The sequence below is a fragment of the Alligator mississippiensis genome, chromosome 7 (assembly GCF_030867095.1).
Source record: "Alligator mississippiensis isolate rAllMis1 chromosome 7, rAllMis1, whole genome shotgun sequence".
Classification (NCBI taxonomy): domain Eukaryota; kingdom Metazoa; phylum Chordata; order Crocodylia; family Alligatoridae; genus Alligator; species Alligator mississippiensis.
The window spans coordinates 88,958,287-88,980,499 of record NC_081830.1 but is presented as its reverse complement, the minus strand read 5'-3'; the positions used below and the strand labels follow the sequence as shown (position 1 = coordinate 88,980,499).

Genomic DNA, 22,213 nt, shown 5'->3' with positions numbered 1-22,213 from the left:
CAGCTACAGGTTTCTGTGTGAAATCTCTGGGTGTCTTACAAATCCCATTTGTACACCTAATTGTGCTAACGTTGTGCAGCACCACAGGGTGCTGTGGCACCCTGGTTGAGTATCGCTGCTCTACATGTTAGCATGAGATTTCCTGTTGGGTTTATTTACTTTCCTTGAATTATTCTAGTAAAGCATTGAGCAGGTTGTATAAATGAACTGTTTCATTGACCACTAGACAAATAGTGGAATGCAGTTCTGGAATTAAAGCGTGATACTGCCTTTCTTGTAACACAGTGCTGGCTCGTAACTGCAGGCTGGTGTGGCTGTTTCTTTCACTGAACTCCACTGGATTTATTGAACATTTGGAGCTGTCTCACTTTCACTCTAGAAACATGTGCGTTTTACCCTCTTTGGATTGCTGTTGTGGGGGCCCACCACAGACAAGAAGCCACCTTCTTGCTGTGGCTAGGAAGCACACCAAGGCCATTAATACAGCGTACACGTAACAGTAATAACGATAGTACTGTTCTCATCCTCCAAGCTCTGAATAAGCATTCAAGCCCGTAACTAAAGTCAGTTGAAGCTGGCATTTGCTGAGTGAGCAGATCTACTGTAGTGGTGGGTGAATATATTGATACCTGCCCATCTGCATCAAGCAGTTGCCTTCGTAAAGAGACTGCTCTTAAATGCTCCTGAGCATTGAACGGTGTTGAAGTGCCTACTTTAGGGCATGTTTTCCCGCTGGAGGCAGTAGGAAGTTCTCCCTGGTCTCCAGTGAGAAAAACCTTTATCAACTGCCTCTTCAATGCAGCATCCTCCCTCTTGAGACCTTTGACTTGGAAATTGTTAGTGCCCTGGGGCTACTACACTTTGCAGACTGCGTGTCTTCATATTGCTTCTAAGTTTTAAAATACCATGCAGTGGTAAAAGAAAAGACCCTGGTCCCTACACCTCCGTATCCTGTATCTCACAGTGGCAAAGGTTATTAGGTGAGACCATGTTGTGGTAAAAGTTACTCTAGAAGCAAGCTGAAAAGTCACTGGGAGATGGATTGGTGTTGCAGCCATGATTAACCCCCTGTCTACATTTATAAATCTGTTTTTATGAAGGCACGTTCCAAATATTTTTATAAAAATATTTCAGCATCTGTAACCAAAACATGTATTAAATTACAGAGTTTTTGTTATCAGATGAATGAGATTTAATCTTACAAGTTTTCTTTTAGCTCGTAGTAAAATTCTCAGTAACCCTTATTGAAGGTACATCCCTTAAGATGCATAAAATAGAGCTGGGGACAGTTTGAAATATAAAAAACAATTCTGACTGCTGTGGCTAAATTAATTGGAATTTCTTGTGATTTGGTACAGGATATTCCTATAAAACTGGTCCATGAAAGCCATGAGGATCTCCAGATGACCAAATACCATTTTGCAATGAATGGGAAGTCCTTTGCAGTGATACAGGAGCATTTTCAGGACTTGGTCCCCAAGGTTGGTCCCTTGCTTGGCATTGGCCTTTCGGATGATGAGCAGATCCTGCGCTGTGAGTCACGGTGCTGAGAACTGTGCTCTCTTTCAGCTGGTGTTGCATGGCACCGTGTTTGCTCGCATGGCACCCGATCAGAAAACACAGCTGGTGGAAGCCTTACAAAACGTAGAGTGAGTAAATTACAGACCGTTTGTGCCGGGCGCGTTCATACGTTACAAAACTGTCTCCTGTGAAAGAAAGGCTGTGCGTTTAGCTGTTGGATGTGGTTCCATATGTGTTACTAAGAAGGCCAGGCTGTACAAGTTCACTGTCTTGTGAGCTGGCCCAAAAGGCAGTTGGCGGAGCTGCTAGGAAAGCAGTGCGCTCTAGTGGTGAACTGTGAATCCGGGACCTTTCAAAACAGCTGCTTTTTCAAGACGTTATTATGAAGAACTGTGCTGACAAGCATATCTGATTTTGGCTACTCGGCTTAGTGAATAATTCATATGAGTTTTCTGTTTGTTTAACAAATAAGTATTAATGGGATAAAAACCTGTTTGTTCACATTTTGCCAAATTGGCTCCTGGTCTCAAGCTGCCACGAACTTTTACTTTGCAGGGATGAGTCTAGTGGGGAGTTTACTCATGCAACTGTTTCCATTCAGCTACAGGTTCCTCCAAAATTAGGGGTGACCTCCGTGTGCTACTGTGCAAAAAATGTGGAACAGCATCTCTTCTTTCAGTTGACAAAGTCTACTCCCCTGGACCCCTGCAGGCAGCTGGCTGTGAAAGATTAAGTATGAGAACGGGAGCCAGAAACCGAGCTCTAGTCCTGGCTATGGCTTTGATTTACAGTTAACTAGGGCAAACCACTTCACATTTTGTCTCCGTTTCCCCATCTGCATAATAGAGATCCTCAGGCCTTGTTATAGCATTACCGCTCTTGGAAAGCAAAGTTGCGTAGAAGGGTCCGTGATGATAAATGCAATACGTGTTATGGCTCTGGAATGGAGTAGAATGCTGAAACTTGTTTGGTTTTTGTAGTTACTATGTTGGCATGTGTGGAGATGGTGCAAATGACTGTGGTGTAAGTATATTTCTTTTTTAAGGTGCTGCCATCACATTATTTTAAATTTTAGAGCTAAGCCTTTGTTGTAGAGCAGCCCCTCTAACTCTTCCATGCTCACTGGCAGGCCCTGAAGAGAGCGCACGGTGGCATATCGCTGTCGGAACTCGAGGCGTCTGTGGCTTCGCCGTTCACCTCCAGGACTCCCAGTATCTCCTGCGTGCCAAACCTGATCAGGTAACGCTGCTTGTTGTAGTTAACTACACGTTTCCCATAAGCCAGTGCAAGGGCAAAGCAAAGATTGCATGAGTCAGCAGTGCAAAATGTAGGCCGTGCAAGGGTTATTTCTTTGCATGCTCTGTGTAACTTCCTATTTGGTACGAGAGAGGATCAGTCACAAGCCTGAACAGTTTTCTTTCCTTCATTAACAAATCACTACAAAATGGAATTTTTTTATTTTAACTTTTTGTCCATGTGAAGTTAATGTCTTCCTTTAAGCTGTGAGATGTCTTCTAGCTACTGAATAATCTTGCCTAAGAACGATTTGAATTGCTGCCATTAAGCATCAGGGCTCATTTTTTTCAGTGTGCAGGAAGCTTTAAGTTAACCACCAAGTCTTGCATGCATGCTCTTGGGCTTCCCAAACTTCAAGTACAAAGTCCCAGGTTTGTGCTGCCACCTCTTCACACCCTGTAGCACTTGCTGCTCTTTGGAATGACCGACTGCAAAGGATTGCACTGTGGGTTTCATATGCATATCTTGATTGCTGGATCAAGTTTGTTCAGTCTGTATTTTTTAAAAGTCTCTCCATCCGTCGAAAGCTGGTTGGAGGCCTGACTTTCCTCCCAGAGCATAGTTATACTGTAAAAATTCTGTGCACAGCTTCTGCCCTTAGCTATGCTGTTGAGAAAAGCCGGTGTGCAGACACACAACGTTATTAGTTTGGAAAATGTTGCCCTGGATTTTATTCTGGAGTTAAGAGCAGACACATGACCAGCTCTCCAAAGCTAGCTGCTCACTGTGGGCACGATTACAGCAACTGTTCACTGGCTGGTGGGAGCAGGCTTGCATTGAGAAGACAGCGAGCCTGGGATAGAGTTGGTTAAGAGCAGACCTGGGCCCACTCTACCTAACTTTCCCATGTAGTAAAGTTACTGTATGTTTTTCAGGGAGTAACTTTTAGTCTGAGTTTGAGTGATTTACTACTTAGTCGAGTTGTGCGCTGTGTGCTTGCACCCTGTGGTTCCCGCTGGGCTTGCTGAGAAGAGTTTTTGTTCCTAATTGGAAGCTGGTTGACAGCTTTGACTTGTGAACCAGAACAGAACCCAGTTGAGCCTGCCCCACGGTGCCAGCTCTGCCGAACTCGCAGGGGTAGGAACAGGTGTGAAAGCTGACTTGTTTCTCTGCAGTCAGCTCGTCTGACCCTGAGCAGGGGTCAGGGAGCAGTTCTGTGGAGCAGATGTGCCACAGATGCTTTTCAGAGCAGCGCTGAACTTTGACAGCTCTTATAGCTTGTCCGGTAAATCTTCCCAAAGTAAATCTCACTGAGCAGACGTTACTCATTACATTTAGGTGGCACATTGACAGTTGCAGTCAGCTGGGAAATGCATCTTCTTCCTTTTTCCTTTTCAGATTCTTGACATGTCTTTGACCTTGCTGTCACTTAGCAGAAAATGCTTCACAGTGTGCATTCGCGTGTTTAATATTAGCAAGCATTTTACTGCCCAGCATGTAATTAATGCCTTTTATTACATGGATGTATTTGTTTTCACAGGGAAGGCCGGGCCGCTTTAATAACTTCCTTCTGTGTATTTAAGTTCATGGCATTGTACAGCATTATCCAGTACTTTAGTGTTACCCTACTGTATTCTGTGAGTACTTGACCATATAACACTTAAACGTTATTACATTTTTGTCTAACAGTTTCATACAAGGAAATTAACCCTTGACTAACTAATATAATGTGATTTTTTTTTTTTTCTGGGGGTTTCCTGGGGGTGGGGAGGGGGCATGACTTGGTGCTTATAATAAGGTACTACTTGTTTTTTGTTTTCTGGAAAACTTATGCAGTGATCATCTAGAAACTTTCCCACCATGCCTTTGACGGCAACATGACCGCAGCATTCACAGTATTACGTTTGTCTTCCTGTAGTTCAGTAGATGGGAATTTGTGGGAAACATAGCCCTTTATCAAAGGCATAAAATAACTGCAGGTCGAGTAGGCTGTCAGGTGCTAGTGCGATTGGGAAGCCATATAGCTACCTGGGTAAGGCACAGACTTCCCGTGACAATTTGCTTTTTCATTAGTCACCATAACAGATTATCCACAATTAGGAAAAGACCAGAACTTTAAATAACATGATGTGTCTATAATGAGACATCATCAGAGAATAATGAGGTAATGGTATACAGTGACTGCATTATTGTATTTAAAGGCACTTGGTGGAGAGTCTCTGTGCTGACTGTCCTGTAATTCATATCTGTGACCTCAAATTTGAAATGCGAGTTGGTTTTCCAGGAGATTTATGGTGAAGGTTTGTTAGAACAGTGTCCTGTGCGATTGGGTTTTTTGGTGTATGATATTTAAGGAATTTCAGGGTCTGAGATGGACTTTGCACTGTTGTGCTCCTGCATTTACTTGAATAGAAGATGACCCTGATAATAAGATGACCCCCTCCAATAATTAGATTCTGTATATGGAAAAATTATAAAGTTGTTATAATTTTCCAGGAAGAGAATCAAATGATCGGAGGTTTACCTTGTTCCCCTCCCACTGCTACAGAAGGGAAAATAAATCTGGAGGGTCAGGTAGCCCTTTGCTTTCTGCTTTTCCCCTGGCTGCCCTTCCCCCTCTCCTTACTGTCAGACCCTGCTCTCCCTGAGCACATGGAAGTGAGGAGCAAATTTGAAATATCACCCTGAAATTAGACGCTGCAATAGCAATTTGCATATAGTACCCTCACACCATGCACTTCGCTCCTCCAGACTTGATGCATGTTATCTTCTTTCTGAAACTGCTGCAAGTTTTAGCACAGGTACTCACTCCATAGATGCACTTTTGAACAGCGCTTTGGCATCTGCTTATATGTAGTGCGGGCTATGCATGGTATTAATCCAGAGGCAAAGACTTGTGATTTTACCACATAGTTCATTGGGCTGGGCCCTGCCACAGTCAACAGCATTTCAAGCCACAGTGACCCCACAGCTCAGCACTGCTCAGTATGTGTGTGTACTCCAGATACCCCTACAAAGGAGCCACGTGCTAATTAGCCCTCACTCATGACTGGAACAAGGTGTTCTTGTCACAAGTCTTGGGATCCTCCAAAGATTTCTACGCAGATGAGGCTCAGGGCAACCTGGTCCAGCTTCACCTAGAGGAGGGAGGGGCCACACTAATCATGTGGGACAGAGGGATTCTGGGTGAACCGTTTGGGGCCCCATTTCATGATGTTTGGCAGGCATTTAAGGCTGGTGAAAAAACAGGAATCATTGGAAGTGGGATAGAAAGCGGCAGCTCAACTGTAGGAGTGGAGAGGATGATGTCAAAAGGTGTGCAGTTTTGTGGCTCACCATGACTTGAAAAAGTGTCTTAGTCAGATGGGATGCACTGGCCTACCCTTGCGGTAGGTTCCCGTCAGCACGTTTGCCCAGCGTATGTTTTATAGTCATGACCAGTGGTGGCTGCATTCAGTCAGCTTCATAGTTGGTTGACATTGCTGGGGATATGCTGCAGCAGCAGTTTAATGATAGATAATGTATTTTGTGAGATTTCCTTGTATGCGATTATAAGACAAGGGGCTTTTTTCCCCATGTCAGTTGGGGGTGGGGAAGCTCATCTTGTGTTTGAGTAAATGCAGTAATTTGGACAGAGGTCAGCTTCCCCTTTAAAAAAACCTCTATATTTTGAATCTGCACCATTTTGTCTCTTGCAGTAACTACGATTCCCAAAGACTCTGAGTGCTCAGCCCATGCCTGGATTGAGCCCCCATTTATAAAGTACATCTGAAAGAATTTACAGATGAAAATGATTATTGTAATCATAATAATCATCATCCAGCACCAAGTAGGACTGGAAGCGACCTCCAGAGGTTACATCTAGTCCAACCCCCTGCCTAAGACAGGATCATCCCTATCCAAACCATCCCATACAAATCCATCGTCTGATGTTTCTAAATGTGAAGAAGTTGCTAACGTTTCAGTTGTGGTTTCTCTCTAGATCCTAAGCAATTTAGGAGACTTCCAGTTTCTCTTCATCGATCTGGCAATCATTTTGGTTGTTGTCTTTACTAGTGAGTATATTGTGCTGAATAATCTCTTTTATGTTCTTGTTCATATCTTTAATCCATTTCTTCTTATCTGTTATCAACTGCTGGAGTTTTGAAAGAAAGAAATTGTGTTGCAAGCTCAAATTTATTGTCAGGATCTTGTTAAACACCATTTTTTCTGCGATGGTAATTGTCATTTATCCAAAGTATATGAATCAAAAAAATTGAACGGGAGGACACAATGTTATATTGGGGTGAGCTCAGGTGTGTGACATAATATAATCTCACAAAGACCTGATGACAGGAGTGAGTGGCAGCCCTGGGAAACTGAAATTTGACCTAGGGAAACACATGGTTGAAACACTTGAAGGCACTTTTTGTCCAAATGATGATGGTGTGATGGGTACTTTCTCAAGGCTTGCACTCACTGAAGTTTTATGCACAACAGATTACGTTCACACCCAGGCTGTCTGCCCTTATCAGTTTGTCCTCACCCATGATAAATGCAAATGAGTCTAGTTTACAGGTTACTACCAGTTGAATTATTGCCCAAGATTAAAAACTGCTCTTGAAACTGTGGCATGCTACCTCAAGTGAAAGTAGACAGCCTGCAGCCACTGCTGGTGCTCACTCGCCACACAAGGGTGGGAAGGTTGGCTTACCCAGCTTCCACCGCATTCACCAGCCGGGTATGGACGGGTCACTGCTGGGACCCCTGGCCCCTGTTCCCTGGCTCTCTTGGTTGCTTCCTATCAGTGGGAGGCTCAATTTCCCGGTCTGCGTGAGAGCAGGCTGTTGAGGAGCAATCTAGTGCAGGCTGTTGTGCATTGTAAATGCAGAGCTACCCCACCAAATTAGCATAATGCAAATATCTAGAAAGTATGAGCAGACCATTCCAGCTCCATAAAACTCAGGCAAAGTGACTCTTGGAAGCATGAAGCCTGCTGGTGATCATCAGTTCTCTCTCTCTCTCTCTCTCTCTCCAGTGAGTTTAAATCCTGCTTGGAAGGAGCTTGTTGCACAAAGGCCACCCTCAGGTCTCATCTCAGGTCCACTTCTCTGCTCAGTCCTGTCCCAGATGGTCATCTGCATTGCTTTCCAAGCCATGGGGTTTGTTTGGGTCAAGCAGCAGCCCTGGTATGAGTCCTGGACCCCAGACTCAGAGTAAGTTGTAAAGAGCGTGGTCACCTCTGAAGGGGAGCGGCTGATAAATACGTAACCCCTAGCTGGGAAACGGGCAGTTCCAGGGTGCTAATGGCAGTGCTGAACTACTGTGTTGAACTTGGTACGTGGGGGCTGTCTGCTGTGGGAGGAGAAAGGCTTCTGACTTTTTGGAGTCAAATGAGGATTTTTGTTTGGAGGGAATCTCACTTTGTACTGCCAATTGCCTCCTGAATGACAGTGGGGCCTTTCTTTCTTGCAGCCCATGGGACAGTTATATGGAGACCTGCACAAAACATTAGGACTGACCTTGATACACAGTGTGGAAGAACTGGCAAATGGGTTGAGATGCTGCAGAGTGAGCTGGGAATCTGAGAGCTGCTTCCACCTCACTCCTGCAGCCTTGGGGGAAACGCAACCAACCTGTTACGCTCACAAGATTAGGGAAGGCAAGAAGGACAGTGGGCTTTGTTTTGTCAGGGTGAGGAGTATTCAGTGGCTCATTGTCCAGTTGGGAGGCAATATCAAGTGGCCACACCTCTGGGGTCTGTCCTGGGTCCAGTGCTTTTTAATCTGGTGCTTCTTGGCCTTTTGGCTAAGGTGCAACCTTTGCTATTAAAGTTTGAATCTCTTCATTAGATTTGGACCATGGGATCAAGTGCACATTTAGCAAATTTGTGGATGACACCAAGTTGGGTGGAATTGCAGACACTCTGGAGGGCAGGGCTGGGATCCAGAATGGCCTGAATACACTGGAGATATGGTCCAAAACCAGTCAGATGAAATTCAGCAAGGAGAAGTTCAAAGTCCTGCATTTGGACCAGTGCAGTTGCATGCCCAAGCATAGATTGGGGAATGACTGGCTGGGCTGCAGTACTGCAGAGAAGGACCTGAGGGTTACGGTGGATCATAAGGTGAATATGAGCCAAGTAGTGTGTCCTTGTTGCAAAAAAAAAAAGCGCCATCAGCATAGTAGGCTGTATTAATATAAGTGTTACTTGTTAATCAAGGAATATGATTCTTCCACTTTATTCAGGGGTGTACCTGGTGGCTGTGTTGGTCTGAGACAAAAAGACATACAAAAAACTAGAACTCTTGGTTCCAAAATGCTATCTTTTATTAGACTAACTGGAAAATAGGAAGAAAATTGGACAGTTTTCTTGCCATTTTCCAGTTGGTCTAATAAAAGGTATCATTTTGGAACCAAGTGTTCTAGTTTTTTGTATTCCACTTTATTCAGCGCTTACTAGTGTTGAGTAGAGCTCAGAGGCCTCACCTGGAGTGCTGGCTCCAGCTTCGGGCATCACACTTCAAGGAGGACGTGGACAGACTGGAAAGAGTCCAGAGGAGAGCAGCAAAAGGGCAAAGCAGTCTGGGAAACACAAATTGCAAGGAAGGACTGAAAAGCATGTGTTTAGTCTGGAAGAGAGAGACTGAGGAGGGATTTGCTAAGTTTTCAAACGCCTGGAGGGCGGGTACGCAGAGGGTGGCGAGAAACTTTTTTTCTGTAGCTGCAGGGGACGGGACAAGGAGCAATGGTCTTAAATGTTGGCGAGTGGAATCTAGTTTGGAGAATAGGAAGAACTTTCTTACCATGAGGGTGGTTCCCCGTTGGAACAGGCTGCTCAGAGAGGCTGTGGAGTCTCCGTTGTCAAGCACGGCTTGGAGAGACGCTCGGCTGGGCTAGTTTAGGCAGGGGTGATCCTGCCTTGAGCAGGGGGCTGACCTAGATGATTTCCTGAGGGCCCTACTTTTCCCTGATTCTGTGAAAGTACAAGTTTGGAAGCAGGAGTGTTATGCCTTGGACAGCTGGAGCAGGTGAGGTGCCAAAGTCTTGCTTACCTGCGCTGGCAGTGCGGGCAGTCGTGGGCTGCAGATCATTCACTGAGGAATGAAGGTAATTTCCTTGGGAGTGCTGCGAGCCCATTAGGAATGACTGCAGGGATCCCATGAAACCGCAGGAGCCACAGGCAAATTTGCTGTCATTTCCAGGGGAAAGTGGAAAGGAAAAGAACAGACCAGCCCGGTCTGGAATCGCCACGTGCAAAGAGCAGGTGTAACGTTAGTAGAGTTTAGGCTGAACAAGTTGGCTGAATCTGGAGAGCCCTGAATTACAGATGCAGATGCTGAGCTGAGTTTCCATCAAAGGGCCCCTGGCTTTAAGCTTATTTCCACTTTATCCATAAAGTTACTAGATTGTCTAGGTACTACATCTTGTTTCAGTGGCGCCGTAGCTTTGTGCCATGAGCTACTATTTATACCCTTTTCTTCTGGAGACTGACAGATTAATTAGAGTCAAAAGGATATTGGACAGATTCATGCTGGACAGGTTCATCAGTGGGTATGAAACATGATAGTAGAGCTGTAGCCTCCAAATTAGGGTTTTCTAGGCCTCTGGAAGCTGTATGGATTGAGGAGAGGGGTTGAGGCAGATCAGTCCAGACAGGCCTTGTACAAAGGTCCAGACAGGCCATAGCGCCCGCTCTTTGGCCCTGTGAGGGACAGGATGCTGAGCTAGATGGACCTAGTACGGCAGAGCTTGTCTTTTTACTTACTGCAGCCTCCGGGAGCATGTGTGGCAATGAGGCTCTTTCCCGTAATAACTGACATCTTGAAAACAACCTCAGGACTCGCAAGCCGCAAAAGAAACTCCGGTCCCTGGCCTCGGCCATTTCCAGGCACAACGACCTTCTTAGTTACCCATGGGAAAATGTCCAGACTGCGTCCGCTGTAACCTAATTGGCAAATTTTGCTGGAATTATTTTTGTGTTGCTTGCAGTGGATGCAACTCTCTTCTCTTCAACCGCGTGTTCAATGTTCTCCTGTGTTGCAGTGCATGCAATGTGTCGAGTGCCACAGACACCAACTCCTCCAGCCACGGGAACCAGACCCTTCATGATGAGCACAATATCAAAAACTATGAAAACACGACCGTGTTTTTTATCTCCAGCTTTCAATACCTCATCGTGGCAATTGTCTTTTCTAAAGGGAAGCCCTTTAGACAGCCTTGCTACAAAAACTGTAAGTGTTTAATAGGCAACCCTGCTGTATTTTTGCAAAGAAGGGTTTCCTGTTGCAATAGTGACTTAATTCACGTAGCGGATTTGTTCAGAATCCGATCCTTTCCTAGTGTTTAGAATCCCGTCCTACCGATTCCCTCGTCTAGCATCCCATGATATGATGGGCAAAAATAACAGTTTTGCTCACTAGAAAATGAGTTTCTTCCCCAGGAAATAGGGGACAAGATAATATGTCTATTGAAAATACATGGGGCACTAAAAATATCCAGGATTCCTGTGGGGATGTTGTTTCAGTCATTTAACGAAGAAATGTCTTGTATGCTACAAATTGTCACTCTTTTCAAAGTAACTTTTGTGAAACGCAGGTGGTTCATTAGTTTCTGCTTTGGGAAACTGAACTAAGTGCAGTTGCTCCACCGATGCGTTTCCCTCATTGAATTAAGTGCTTTGGGTAACATAATACACCTGGTTTTATGTCCTTCTCAAGTAAAATGTGAACGTTACCCATGTTTTAGACTGCATTCATTCAGATTGTATTTTCTGTTGTGAGCAGGGAAAACTTGCATCACAAACTGCATTTTCATAAATTACTGAGAATTTAAGGGATATGTGTTAAGATCTTTTGATATATGTGGCCAAATAATTAGAATATAATTCTGCGCATTCCTTCAAGTCCAAGAGTTAAATAAAAACTATTTGCTTCTGGCTTATTAATGCAAAATACCCTTTGCCCTGTTTTATAGATGTTGTTTCTGAGAGCATGTATGACAGACGTGCATACTGGCTATGCAAGACAGACTGATAAGTTATATTTTCTCCTTTTTTACAGTTCTTTTTGTTTTCTCTGTGATATTTCTTTATATCTTCATATCTGTCATCATGTTGCATCCAACTGAAGTTATTGACTCGTCTCTAGAGGTAAGATTCCATGAATACACATCACACACAATGCAGCTGGCTTCCTTCTCAGTCGGCTTCTCTTGGCCCCGACAGACACTTTTGACAACTAGAGTTCTGCTAGAAGAACTGAACACAAATTGGACACACGCCTGTACAGTCAGATGCTACCAGCAATTTAAAGCAGTCTAGCTTTGCATGACAATTTAAAGAAGAATTTACTTAAAAAAAAACAAAACAACCCTTTCAACCTAAGTTATAAGTTGAAACATGTTTCAAACCCTTCACCCTTTTTCTCAGAAAGCCTCTCAGAATGCAAAAAGATAAAATCCAGTGCTTTCTACAGCGAGGCATTTGCTCTAGTGCATAGACTTCTGCTTGAGCAATAGGAACAGGAATTTAAATTTGAAGTTTATATCCAGCCTTGCTTCCATCCAGTTTTCCTGTATGCACTCACAATTTTGTGCATGTTATGTTGAGTGTACGTTGCTCACCTATGACGCATTTCTTGCAGCTGGTTTGCGTGCCGTATCAGTGGCGTGCAACACTTCTTGCCATTATCGTCATCAATGCAGTTGTCTCCATCCTGGTGGAGGTAAGTAGTTCAAGTTAAAAGTGATCTTTTTCATGCAGACTTTTCTCTGAGCACAAGTATATATCCTCTGTGTGGAGTGATACCTGACTGTAAAATGCGCATGGAAAGCAGGTTGATTGGAGTTTTATATTTCTACAAATGTATTTTCAGGCAACATTTAGGCTATAGAATTTTGTGTTTAAAAACTGGTTTCTCTGAAAGGTTTAAAGAGTCACAATGTAGACAATAATATGCCAAGAAGTAATTGAGCAAAGTTTTGTAGTAAATTCAAAAGAACATACCCTAGCTGTATATAATCATATAAGTCTTTGTTCTATACAGTCTTTAGGGTGCTTGTTGTTGTTATTACTAGCAGTTATTTTGTCATCTGATAACTTCACATTGTTTGAGAAGAGACCATTCACTCACCTAGCTGAACCTTCTCAAACCATTAGCTTTCATCCAGGTACCCTTGTTTGGAGCCCAGTAACTTGAGCTGAACTAAAGAATATGTTCTAGGAAGGTCTCACTGTGCATCTGAAGGCATCAAGAGACAGACAAATCCACCACTTGAGTTTGTTTTCGCAGTTAATCATCCTTGATGCTAAAAACATGTGCCCAGTTTTTAATCTAAACTAGTCTGGCTTCAGCTGGGTCTCTTTATGACTTTCTCAGCTAGATAAAAGCCCTTTTGTCCTGGTTATTTTCTTCCTGTGAACATGTTTGTACATCACAATTAAGGGACCTTTTTATGATAAGTGGAAGAGATTGAGCTGTTGGGGGCATCTGTCTAGCCCTCAAGTCATCTTTCTACTTCTCTCATTCTCTCCAGTGTCTTTAACATCCTTTTTCTTTCCTTTTTTTTTTTTTTTTCATGTGGTCACCAGGTCTTGACACAACATTCCTGGGTAAGCTTCACCAGTGCTGTGCATGGAAGGAAAATCCTTTCCCTGCTTCTCCTCACTGCCATCCCTTTTGCATCCAAGGATGGCATTTGCCCTTTTTGCCACTCCGTTGCACTGGGAGCAGGTGTTGGGTTCCTGGTCTGTCACCCCTTAATCTTTTTCAAAGCCTCTGCTGTTCAGGAGAAAATCCACCACTGTAGGTTTGACCAGACATTGCTTGTTCCTAGGTGTCTGATTGGTATTTGGCCCTATTTAAAAACGCGGTGAGCTGTGCCCATTCCTCGTGCCTGCTCTGTTGCCTCCTTATTTGCACCTTCCTTGACATTTGTGCCATCTGCCATGAGCCACGAATTATTTCCATATGCCTTTCCAGATCATTGGTGAAAATATCAACCATGGCCAGGGCCAGGCCTGAGCTCCTCTACACTTCTCTAGACACCTCATGTGTCACCCTGGCCTACCTTCGACTGTCTTTGATGGTGCCCTTCCATAGCTGCTTGCTGAGGCTGTCACTTCGCCAGTTCTTGGCGCACGGCGCTTGCTTGTTGTTGATATCACACCGCACAGTGAACAGACCACGGACCTGAGTCCGGGGCCTCTTCCATCTGAACCGGTAGCATCCGTGCAGCTGCCTTCTCAGCAGCGATCCTGGTTTTATCTGTTTAAAAATTGCAACTAATCTGATTAAACCTCCCCAAATCTACGTTTTTCCATGGTTAAAATGAAACACCTTTGATTGTGTGTTTTTACCACGGAAACATCAGAGCTCCCCCTGCCCCCTTCTCTCACCAGGATGTGGGTCCAGCTATGGCTGTCCCTCCCAACCTGTTTTGTGGCACTGACCAACCCTGACATGCTGGTGCCCTGCCCATGCCATTACCCTTCACTCCACACCCACAGCCTCCTGCCCCCTCCCCTGGCCCTGCTGGAGGGGGCCCCCAGCTACCGGGGCTATGGGGCCAGGGACCCAGGTCTGCGGCCCCCGGCCCCCCCCAGCAGTGCCTGAACCCTGACTGCCATCTGTGGGAAATATTCATTGTATGCCTGCGTCTTTGGCAGCATTAGTAAGTCTTACCATTGGCATTTCTTAATGACCTATCCTGAAGCTAATTTTTTTCCTGATTCTTTTAAACTTTCTCATCTTTTTCCATGGTCACCATGTCATTTTCCCTAATTTCTTTAGCTTCCCTTAAAGGACTAGGATCATGGGAAAGCAGGGCTGGAAAGGACCTCACAAGGTCCCTTAGTCCACCCCCCTGCTCCAGGCAGGATCATCCCTCACTAAACTATCCCAGCCAAGTGTCTGTCTCACCTCCTTTCCCCCTGGGACTGGCCTCATGGGGATCCTGCCCATCAGTTCCCTGTCTGAATAGAAGTCTGCTTTTCTGAAGTCCAGGGTCCTTACTCTGCTGCTCTCCATCCTTCTTTCCTCAGGGTCCTGAACTCACCCTTCAACAGATCTGACTGTTACCAAATGCCCCTGTCTGTTGTGCCTCCAGTATACAGCAGTTGCTCTCCATTCCCTCCTCCTTTCCATGTGCTATGCCCTGCTTTTTCATGTCTAATTGCTGTTGTCATATCACCTCTGAGCCTGGTTCTTTCACGAGTGAGGGACTGCAACAGGCTAAGGTTGGAAGGGACCCAAGGACAGTCTAGTCCAACCCCCTGCACGAGTGCAGGCGGTGCTGCTCCTGAACATCCCAGACAAATGCTTGTCCAGCCTGAAAACCTCCCGTGCAAGCGATTCCACAGCTTCTCCGGGCAGCTTGTCCTACTGTTCTGACAGCCAGGAAGTTCTTTCAGAGACTTAGTCTAACTCAGGTTTGCTGCAGTGTGAAGTCATTGGTCTGTGTCCTGCCCCCAGGAGCAAGAGAGGATCACTTGCTCATCCTCTTCTTTCTGGCAGCCTTTCAGGTACTTGCAGACCACTGTCGTGCCAGCCTCTTAACTCCGGTTCTCCAAACTAAATTAGCCTAGTTGAGCTGGTGTTTGTGTCTTTGGTGCTTTCTGCCCTAGGTGTGCAGCACCTCACACTTGCCTCTGTTGAGTTTATTCGCTCTCCATAGCCCAGTTTTTCAGGCATCAAGAAGGATCCTTTTGAATTCTACTCCTGCCCTCCAAAAGGTGTGCAGCCCTCTCCAGTTTGCTCCAGGGTCTCTGGAGTCTTCTGTAATCTGTGGTTTCCGCACATTGCCGAGTCCTCGGTTCCAATGCGAATCGTCACTTGAGTTTTCAGACCACGTCCAGTGCATCTTGCATTTTCTCTGCCATCCTGCTGCTGGCTGTTGCTGCTTACCCCCGTGGCAGAGCCATCTCTCTCCTATGGGACCTGTTCCATTTCTCTTCCCAGGACTGCTCCTCAAGAGTTGACTCCTTGTGTATCTGAGAAGGATTTGATGCTTCAAAACTTAATTCTGCCCAGGCGGTCTTCTACCTTCTGTCTCAACTTGTCAGCCTGCTTTCGGGTTTCTGCTCTCTCCTGTTCCCTTGTCACTCACCGGTCCTTCCCTTAGTGGTAACAGTGGGTGAACATGGTTGTCCAGCATGCTGCGTGGCATTGCAGCTGGTGCTCTCACGCACACTTGTTCTTCTGTTGGCCTGATGTTATGGGCTGGTGTACCAAACATCTCCTGCCTTCCGACAAAGAAAATATAACACGTCCAAAGCATGCCACAGAGCTACCCCCTCCTTGTCCAGATCTGTTGTTTGGTAAAACTGAGCTGTGCCCCCTTCAGAACATGCCTGGTTTTTCCTCCCATTTGCCTAGCTCAGGAGTTGGCAGGGCTGTTGATTCACACGCCAGGCTTGGCTGCTCAGCCCCACTCCCTCGTTAACAAAGAGGAATTATCTACTTCAGACAAGGATCAAAGGAGGCTCTTGGTTCATGGGCATACAAACCTCACCAAGATAGAAGCCAGCAGACTTGTCACACACCCTCCTCATTCAGGGACCCTCGACCTTGGCACAGGGCCCTCACGTAGAGTTAACAGACTGGATTCTGCACTAACTTCTCTGCCCTCCGATGCATCCGTATGCTCCTCCTGTTCCCTACTCGCTCACATTGCACAGTGCTCATTGCTGCTTAATAAAGATCCCCTCCACCCCCCACAATGATTAGAGAAGTGTCTTAATGCGAAACACCTGTAGTGCATTCAGTGCCAACGGAAGATTTTCTTGGAAAGGCAGCATCAGACCTGTTCCGAAGCCCGAACACAGCGCTGGTATTCACTGTGGTTAATATAAGGCATTTCTTCATGTTCCTGAAAACCTTGTGGAAGTGCTGAAGTGCAGGAAATGGTTTATCACTTGAATACCGACCAAAGCAGATTCTGTTGGACAGGACCGTGGCGTGTTGCTGTGCCCTGCACTGATTGCGTCTAACTCACTGTTTCGGGTTTGATTTTGAATGTGCACGCTAACAGCAAATGATGATTAGTTTCTTTAATTCTTCCCACTCACTGCAATGTCTCACAGAATGTCTTCCTTGACATGGTCCTTTGGAAAGTTGTGTTCAGTCGGGACAAACAAGGAGACTGTCGCCTCGCCACACCCCAGCCGCCTCAGGTTGGAGACTAGTATTTTGCTGTCCGTCAGTCAAGTGCGTGCAAATTCAGTTAATCGTGTGCCATGCCATTGCAATGGCACACTGAGGGAGGGAGCGGGATGCCGCCTTTTAAACCTCAGATCTCACGTCGCATCCCATTGTAATTAAAAGGCTGGATTTTAACGAGGGGTTTGGAGGGGCAGGGGCAAGGAAGACTCAAGGAATGAATTGCATGTTGCATGTGACTTTCTCTTCCTTTCACATTAGATTTAATTATCTGCTTTGCTTGTTCTCTAATGGTGCACACTGCTCTTTTTCCTGGACTGAAACAGCATTATTAGGTCTCACCCTCAATACATTAAATGTGTTGTGGCTGATCATGTACCATCGGTTAAATGGCACATGAGGTGGGCAAGAAGCATTCTCAGGGAGTTTCAGACTTGAGCATTTAAGAGCATTCTTGGATCGCAGAAGGCTCCCGGACCAAGCTGTAGCTCCCGATGCTCAGTCCGCGACTCATAGCGTACAGTAGCGCGCAGTTCCAGGCAGTAGTGAGAATGCTTTGAAGTGAGCAAGGAACAACTGCGGGTGTGTGGGACGTGGGCAGGCAAGGAGATGCTGACCTAGCCTCGCCTGTCTGCCTCTTCGACCGACATTCCTGCAGTAATGCCGGAGAGAGGCTGGCGACCCTCCAGAAAGGTCACGTGCCACGCGACCACTGCGTGTCTCAGTTAGAAACAAGCGTAGCGTGGAACAGCAGTGAGGTGCAGTTTGAGAGTCTCCCTCTTAAATTTCTGGAATGGCTTTAAGGGGTTTTGCTGTCAACAACCTCATTCTCAGATCTGCTTGTTTCCCTGCCCCTTGCACAGGAGGCCACGGACCGCTGGGCAGCCTGCTTCCTGACGCCCCTGTTTAGCTGCAGAAAGAAGATGCCACAAGCCAAGTACATGCACCTAGCTCAGGAACTGCTGGTGGATCCGGAGTGGCCACCGAAGCCCAGAACGACGACCGAAGCTAAAGCTCCAACCCGGGAAAACGGTTCCCATCAGATAATCACTGTCACGTAGCAGCGGCTCAGCGGCGAGCTTGTGTAGTAGTGTTCAGAGGAATGTGATCTTATGGCTTCATTGGGAAATGTAGTACTAAGCACTGTAAGTCCTAGTACAAATATTTCCAGCTATCTCCTGTCCCTGAATGCAGAGGGCGAGCTGGACAGCATGCAGTTCGCCCATGAAAAGATGGGTGAGGTCATGTCCAGCAAAAGAAAAATGAGGGGTTTTTACTAATTTGAAGAGATCTTATTTTTCCATGTGCATTGTATTTAAAAATTTAAATTGCAGGGCTATTAAATAGCTCCTCTGATCATTTATCTAGGGTATGTTAACCTTCGGAAATCGTTCCAGCTTGCACTCCAGTGCACGCATTCATGCAGCTCACGATGTAGCATTTTCATGGTAGGTTTAGGGACACGTAGGAAAAAAATGTTTAAACATTGGTCACTGTCTTTGCTTTGATCAGAAAGCTTTGTGACCATATGACGACCCCCAGGTGTCAGCAAGTGACCCTCTTGTTTCATGTGCTGTTCCAAAAACACCTCTGTGTCTGCTGGTGACACAGGAGTGTTTCCAGCTACAGGGCGTGTAAAAGTTCTGGGTTCCTGGCTTAGTCCTTTAGTCTGACCCTGCAGGAAGTGGGACTGCTGCAGACAGGTGTGCTCGGTGCCCAGGAGGAAAGCAGCACGTTGCCCGAGTCATGCCTGTGTTCCTCTTCTGCTCATCTGGAGAGTGGCATTGCAGTGGGGGGGGTGACAGTCCTGCAGCCAGGACAGATTCAGCCTGCTTTTGGGGGTCTTTGGGGGTGGGATACCAGCAAACCTAGGCCTATAATGCCTTTTCTCTGTCCACCTTACCTGTACCGCATTCAGCTAGTCACCAGCTCCACAGGCGCTTGCTTGATCCAGCAAAAGGTTAGATTGCTCCTATTGGACCAGGTTTATTAATGTAACATGAGTGGTCTTTCCTAACCAATGCCTTTGCACTACCAAGGCCAGAGCTACAAGGCAGAAAATACTTTCCACATGCCCGTCACATTAGCCAGTCCTAATCCTGGGCACCAAGGGCTTATACATTTCAAAGATTGCTCTACCGGTGTCTTAATTGCTATGCAGTTCTTTGAAGACAGGAACAGATGAGCTGGAGTCAGTGTCTGGGTAGAAAACTGTAGGGCTGCTCTGACCCTCTTCACTCGTGCATCACCAGTGGTGCCGTGTGTGTCCTTGCAGTGGCAGCGTACAGGTTCCCGTTGGGTGGTGCCAAAGAAGGTGCGCCCCGGCCACCAAACACGGGATTTCAAAGCGACCCTGGCAGAGAGCAGCAGTTTCTTACATGTCGGTTGTAGAAGCCTACAAAGCCTTGTGCAGCCTCATAAAGCAGTAGTAAAGCCATCAGAACAACTCCTTCGACACGTTACCCGAGGACATAACAGAACGATAAAGACAGGACAGCTTCTCCTAACTCGGTGAATCTGACGGAGCCGAGCAGCTCTGAACTTTGAGAAGGGGCCTTATCCAGATCTGACCTGTGTAGGAGGAAATGTCCTGGGTTGCAGACGGGGCTGGGAATGTCAGGGCTTTATGGAAATGACTTGAGGATGAGTCCCCTCCCCGACTTGAGAGCTCTGCAGGCCGCCGTCTTAAAGGTCTGTAGAGAAGATCTTATGCTCTGGGATTCTTCAGGAAGGGAAATTTTGAAGCTCAGGCCCATTTCCCTTGTGCTTTCTTACGAAGCAGTGAGCAGTAGCACCCGTGTTGCTAATTTTAGGACTTTTGCAATGCTGAACATGCCATGCTAATGTTGCTCAATGGTTTTGGGAGAGTCCTTCTAGGAGCCGTGAGGGTTAGTAGTTCTTAACACTCCTCACAAACAGCTTGTGGTCTGCTATCCTCCCTGACAGCTGGCAGGTCTTCCTGGCACTTCCGGGGGAGTTACTCACCACCGTTTTAATCAGTAGTGCAGAGCCGAGCTGTCCTCAGCCCACCTCCTTAAGCTGCTCAACACGAACACTGATGACTTCAGAGGGGCCTGGAGTTGCACATGAGATCCCTGTTGCCGCTGGTGATTCTTCAGACTATCTCGGTCGTGCAGAGTTGGGGTGGGGGAGAAGAATTGCCAGCCGAGCGCGTACTTCTACCCCCGTTTTGTAGAACACATTTTACTTTAATGGAAATATTCCATGAAGCTATGCATCTTGGACCTCGGAGCTGTGATTTACCGCCGCCTCTTGTATTTGACTTGTTTAACAATTCACTTGGTGGGGTCTGGAGCTGGTATTGTGTTCGTTACTTTAACTTGCTGCTTCAGTCGAAAGTCACAAAATAACGCATGCGTCATCTGCCTCTTGGAAGTGGTGTTGCTTAATTAGGGTTGCCAAACCCTACCCCTAGCCCTAATTCTCTTTCCCTAAATTGCGGATCTGTCTCGCTCGTCTCGTTCAGGTGTTAAAGTCAGTCTCTGTTTGTGGTAGCAGCGCTTCATGCTCTAACCTGGTATCCGAGCTCGTTGGGAGGAAGCTGCTTATTAAGGGAGCGGGCTTTAGGGCCAGCATTGTCCAGCTGTTCCCCTCCAGAACGACTGCCTGGTCCAGTGGAGGATGTTAAAAGCTCAACCTCCAGGACGGTTCCCTTTGACTTCAGCTGGAATTGCAGGTGCTCAGCCCACCTCGGGTAGGCGAGGCCCGCCGAGGGAGCGGACGCTTGCTGCTTCGTGGCTGAGCTGCTCCCATCTGGACTGGCCCCGTTGTTCTGGAGGGTGGCAGCTGCCTTCTGGGGAGAATCCACTACCAGCGTGTTGCGAGGTGTTATGTTGCACAGGGCTCCCGCGCGGCAGGTACAGCTCGTACTGAAGACACTGGGAATTGCACCTTCTTACCTCAGGGCTGGGTTTGGCCCTGTGTGCCCATGTTTCTTTTTGGACGGTCGATGTGGTTTTTCAGGTATGCAAAAAGAGAGCAAACCAGATCGGGACACGTTAGCGAGTTCATTTCGTAACTGGAAGTAGGCTGAGCTTCAGGGTCTGTGCTTAAAATCGTCTTTGTACGTTTTCCTTGAATGTTTGGGTTCAGATGAACAGGGCTGTTTTGTGGGCCATGCTAAATGAACTTTGGGGGGTTTCTTTCTACTGTATAATTCAGCCTCACATTGAAGAGTTTGATTCTTATTAAATTATTTGCTCTTATACAGACTTAAATTTAAATCTGTACATGTCTTACTTTGATGTATTAGGATATGTAAATATTAATGATTTGAATATTATTTATGCACCTACTTAAAGACTGGTCTACCCAGGAAAGCGGTTGTTAAATAATAAATGTAACTTTTTAAACTTTTTTAATAAATACCGAGATCTTTAAAATGCGTATCCCTCAGGGTTATTTTTAAAGCTTTCTTCCTCCCTTCAGACATAATCAGTGCTCGCTGTAATCTGCATCTATTCTAGAACTAAGTCTACTGTAAAATATGCTGCAAATAATGCTCAAGTGAAGGTGGCTAAATCATCCACAGAACCAAGATTGTTCATATTCATTGCACTTTTAGTTGAAAAACTATTGCAGTTTCTTACTCTATTTATTTTCTTTCTTGTTCTGTGTGTTCACGAGGATTTGTGCTGTACAGTTCATCCCAAATCGGATAAATATCCATTTGCTGTATTATGTGTATACAATGCTAACGTTAGACACATGGCAGATCCTTTTTGATGCTGCAGACTTTTTTTAATGCTTTTCTCTTGGTCATCACAGATATCAAGATTTAGGAAGTGCTTTACAATTTCTTGTGTGAAATTCTCATTTACAGAATTAGATTTTTGTATGCCTGGGGGGAGGGGCTGTTTTTGGCAGGTTTGAGAGTCTTTGAATGTTAATTTTATACAGTGTATAGCTTCAGGTTTTTACAGCTATTTTCAACAAACTGCAGTTTGATAATTATGTGAGCACAAAATGACTTTCATGAATTTAATAAAAAACAAGAAGGCTTATGATTGGTGTGTTCTCTAGAAGTTTGGCTTTTATTTTTACAAAGCTGGTTCAAGTCAGAAGCGATACTGCTGCTCTCTATTTAAAAGCATACGCGGCTGCTCCAGCACGGTACCCAGCAAACATGCAGACCTGCACAGAGGCATTGTAAATAGCCTTGTAAAAATCATTTTTGTCATTTGAATCTGTTTGAAATAAAACTGGAAATGAAGGCATCCTCCTCTCAAAGCTTTTTTTGTTTTATCGCGTTCTCGTGAAGAGCTGCTCGTTGTTGCCTCTTGCTGCACGGTCAGAAC

General features: G+C 45.7%; 1 protein-coding gene across 3 annotated transcripts in view; it reads left to right on the top strand.

The window, feature by feature from the left end:
• ATP13A3 (ATPase 13A3) overlaps positions 1-22,132 on the top strand; it is an 86,508-nt gene extending 64,376 nt beyond the window's left edge. Inside the window, exons 24-35 of one of the 3 annotated variants that reach the window (XM_014607313.3) lie at positions 1,359-1,481; positions 1,570-1,649; positions 2,502-2,544; positions 2,651-2,760; positions 4,298-4,394; positions 6,740-6,812; positions 7,775-7,952; positions 10,783-10,970; positions 11,799-11,887; positions 12,381-12,461; positions 16,820-16,909; positions 17,759-22,132. In XM_014607313.3, coding sequence (XP_014462799.1) covers positions 1,359-1,481; positions 1,570-1,649; positions 2,502-2,544; positions 2,651-2,760; positions 4,298-4,394; positions 6,740-6,812; positions 7,775-7,952; positions 10,783-10,970; positions 11,799-11,887; positions 12,381-12,461; positions 16,820-16,909; positions 17,759-17,956 — 1,350 coding nt within the window. In that variant the 3' untranslated portion in view covers positions 17,957-22,132. The other 2 variants (XM_019490846.2, XM_059731271.1) reach the window with 2 other exon arrangements.
• Positions 22,133-22,213: the final 81 nt, after the last annotated feature.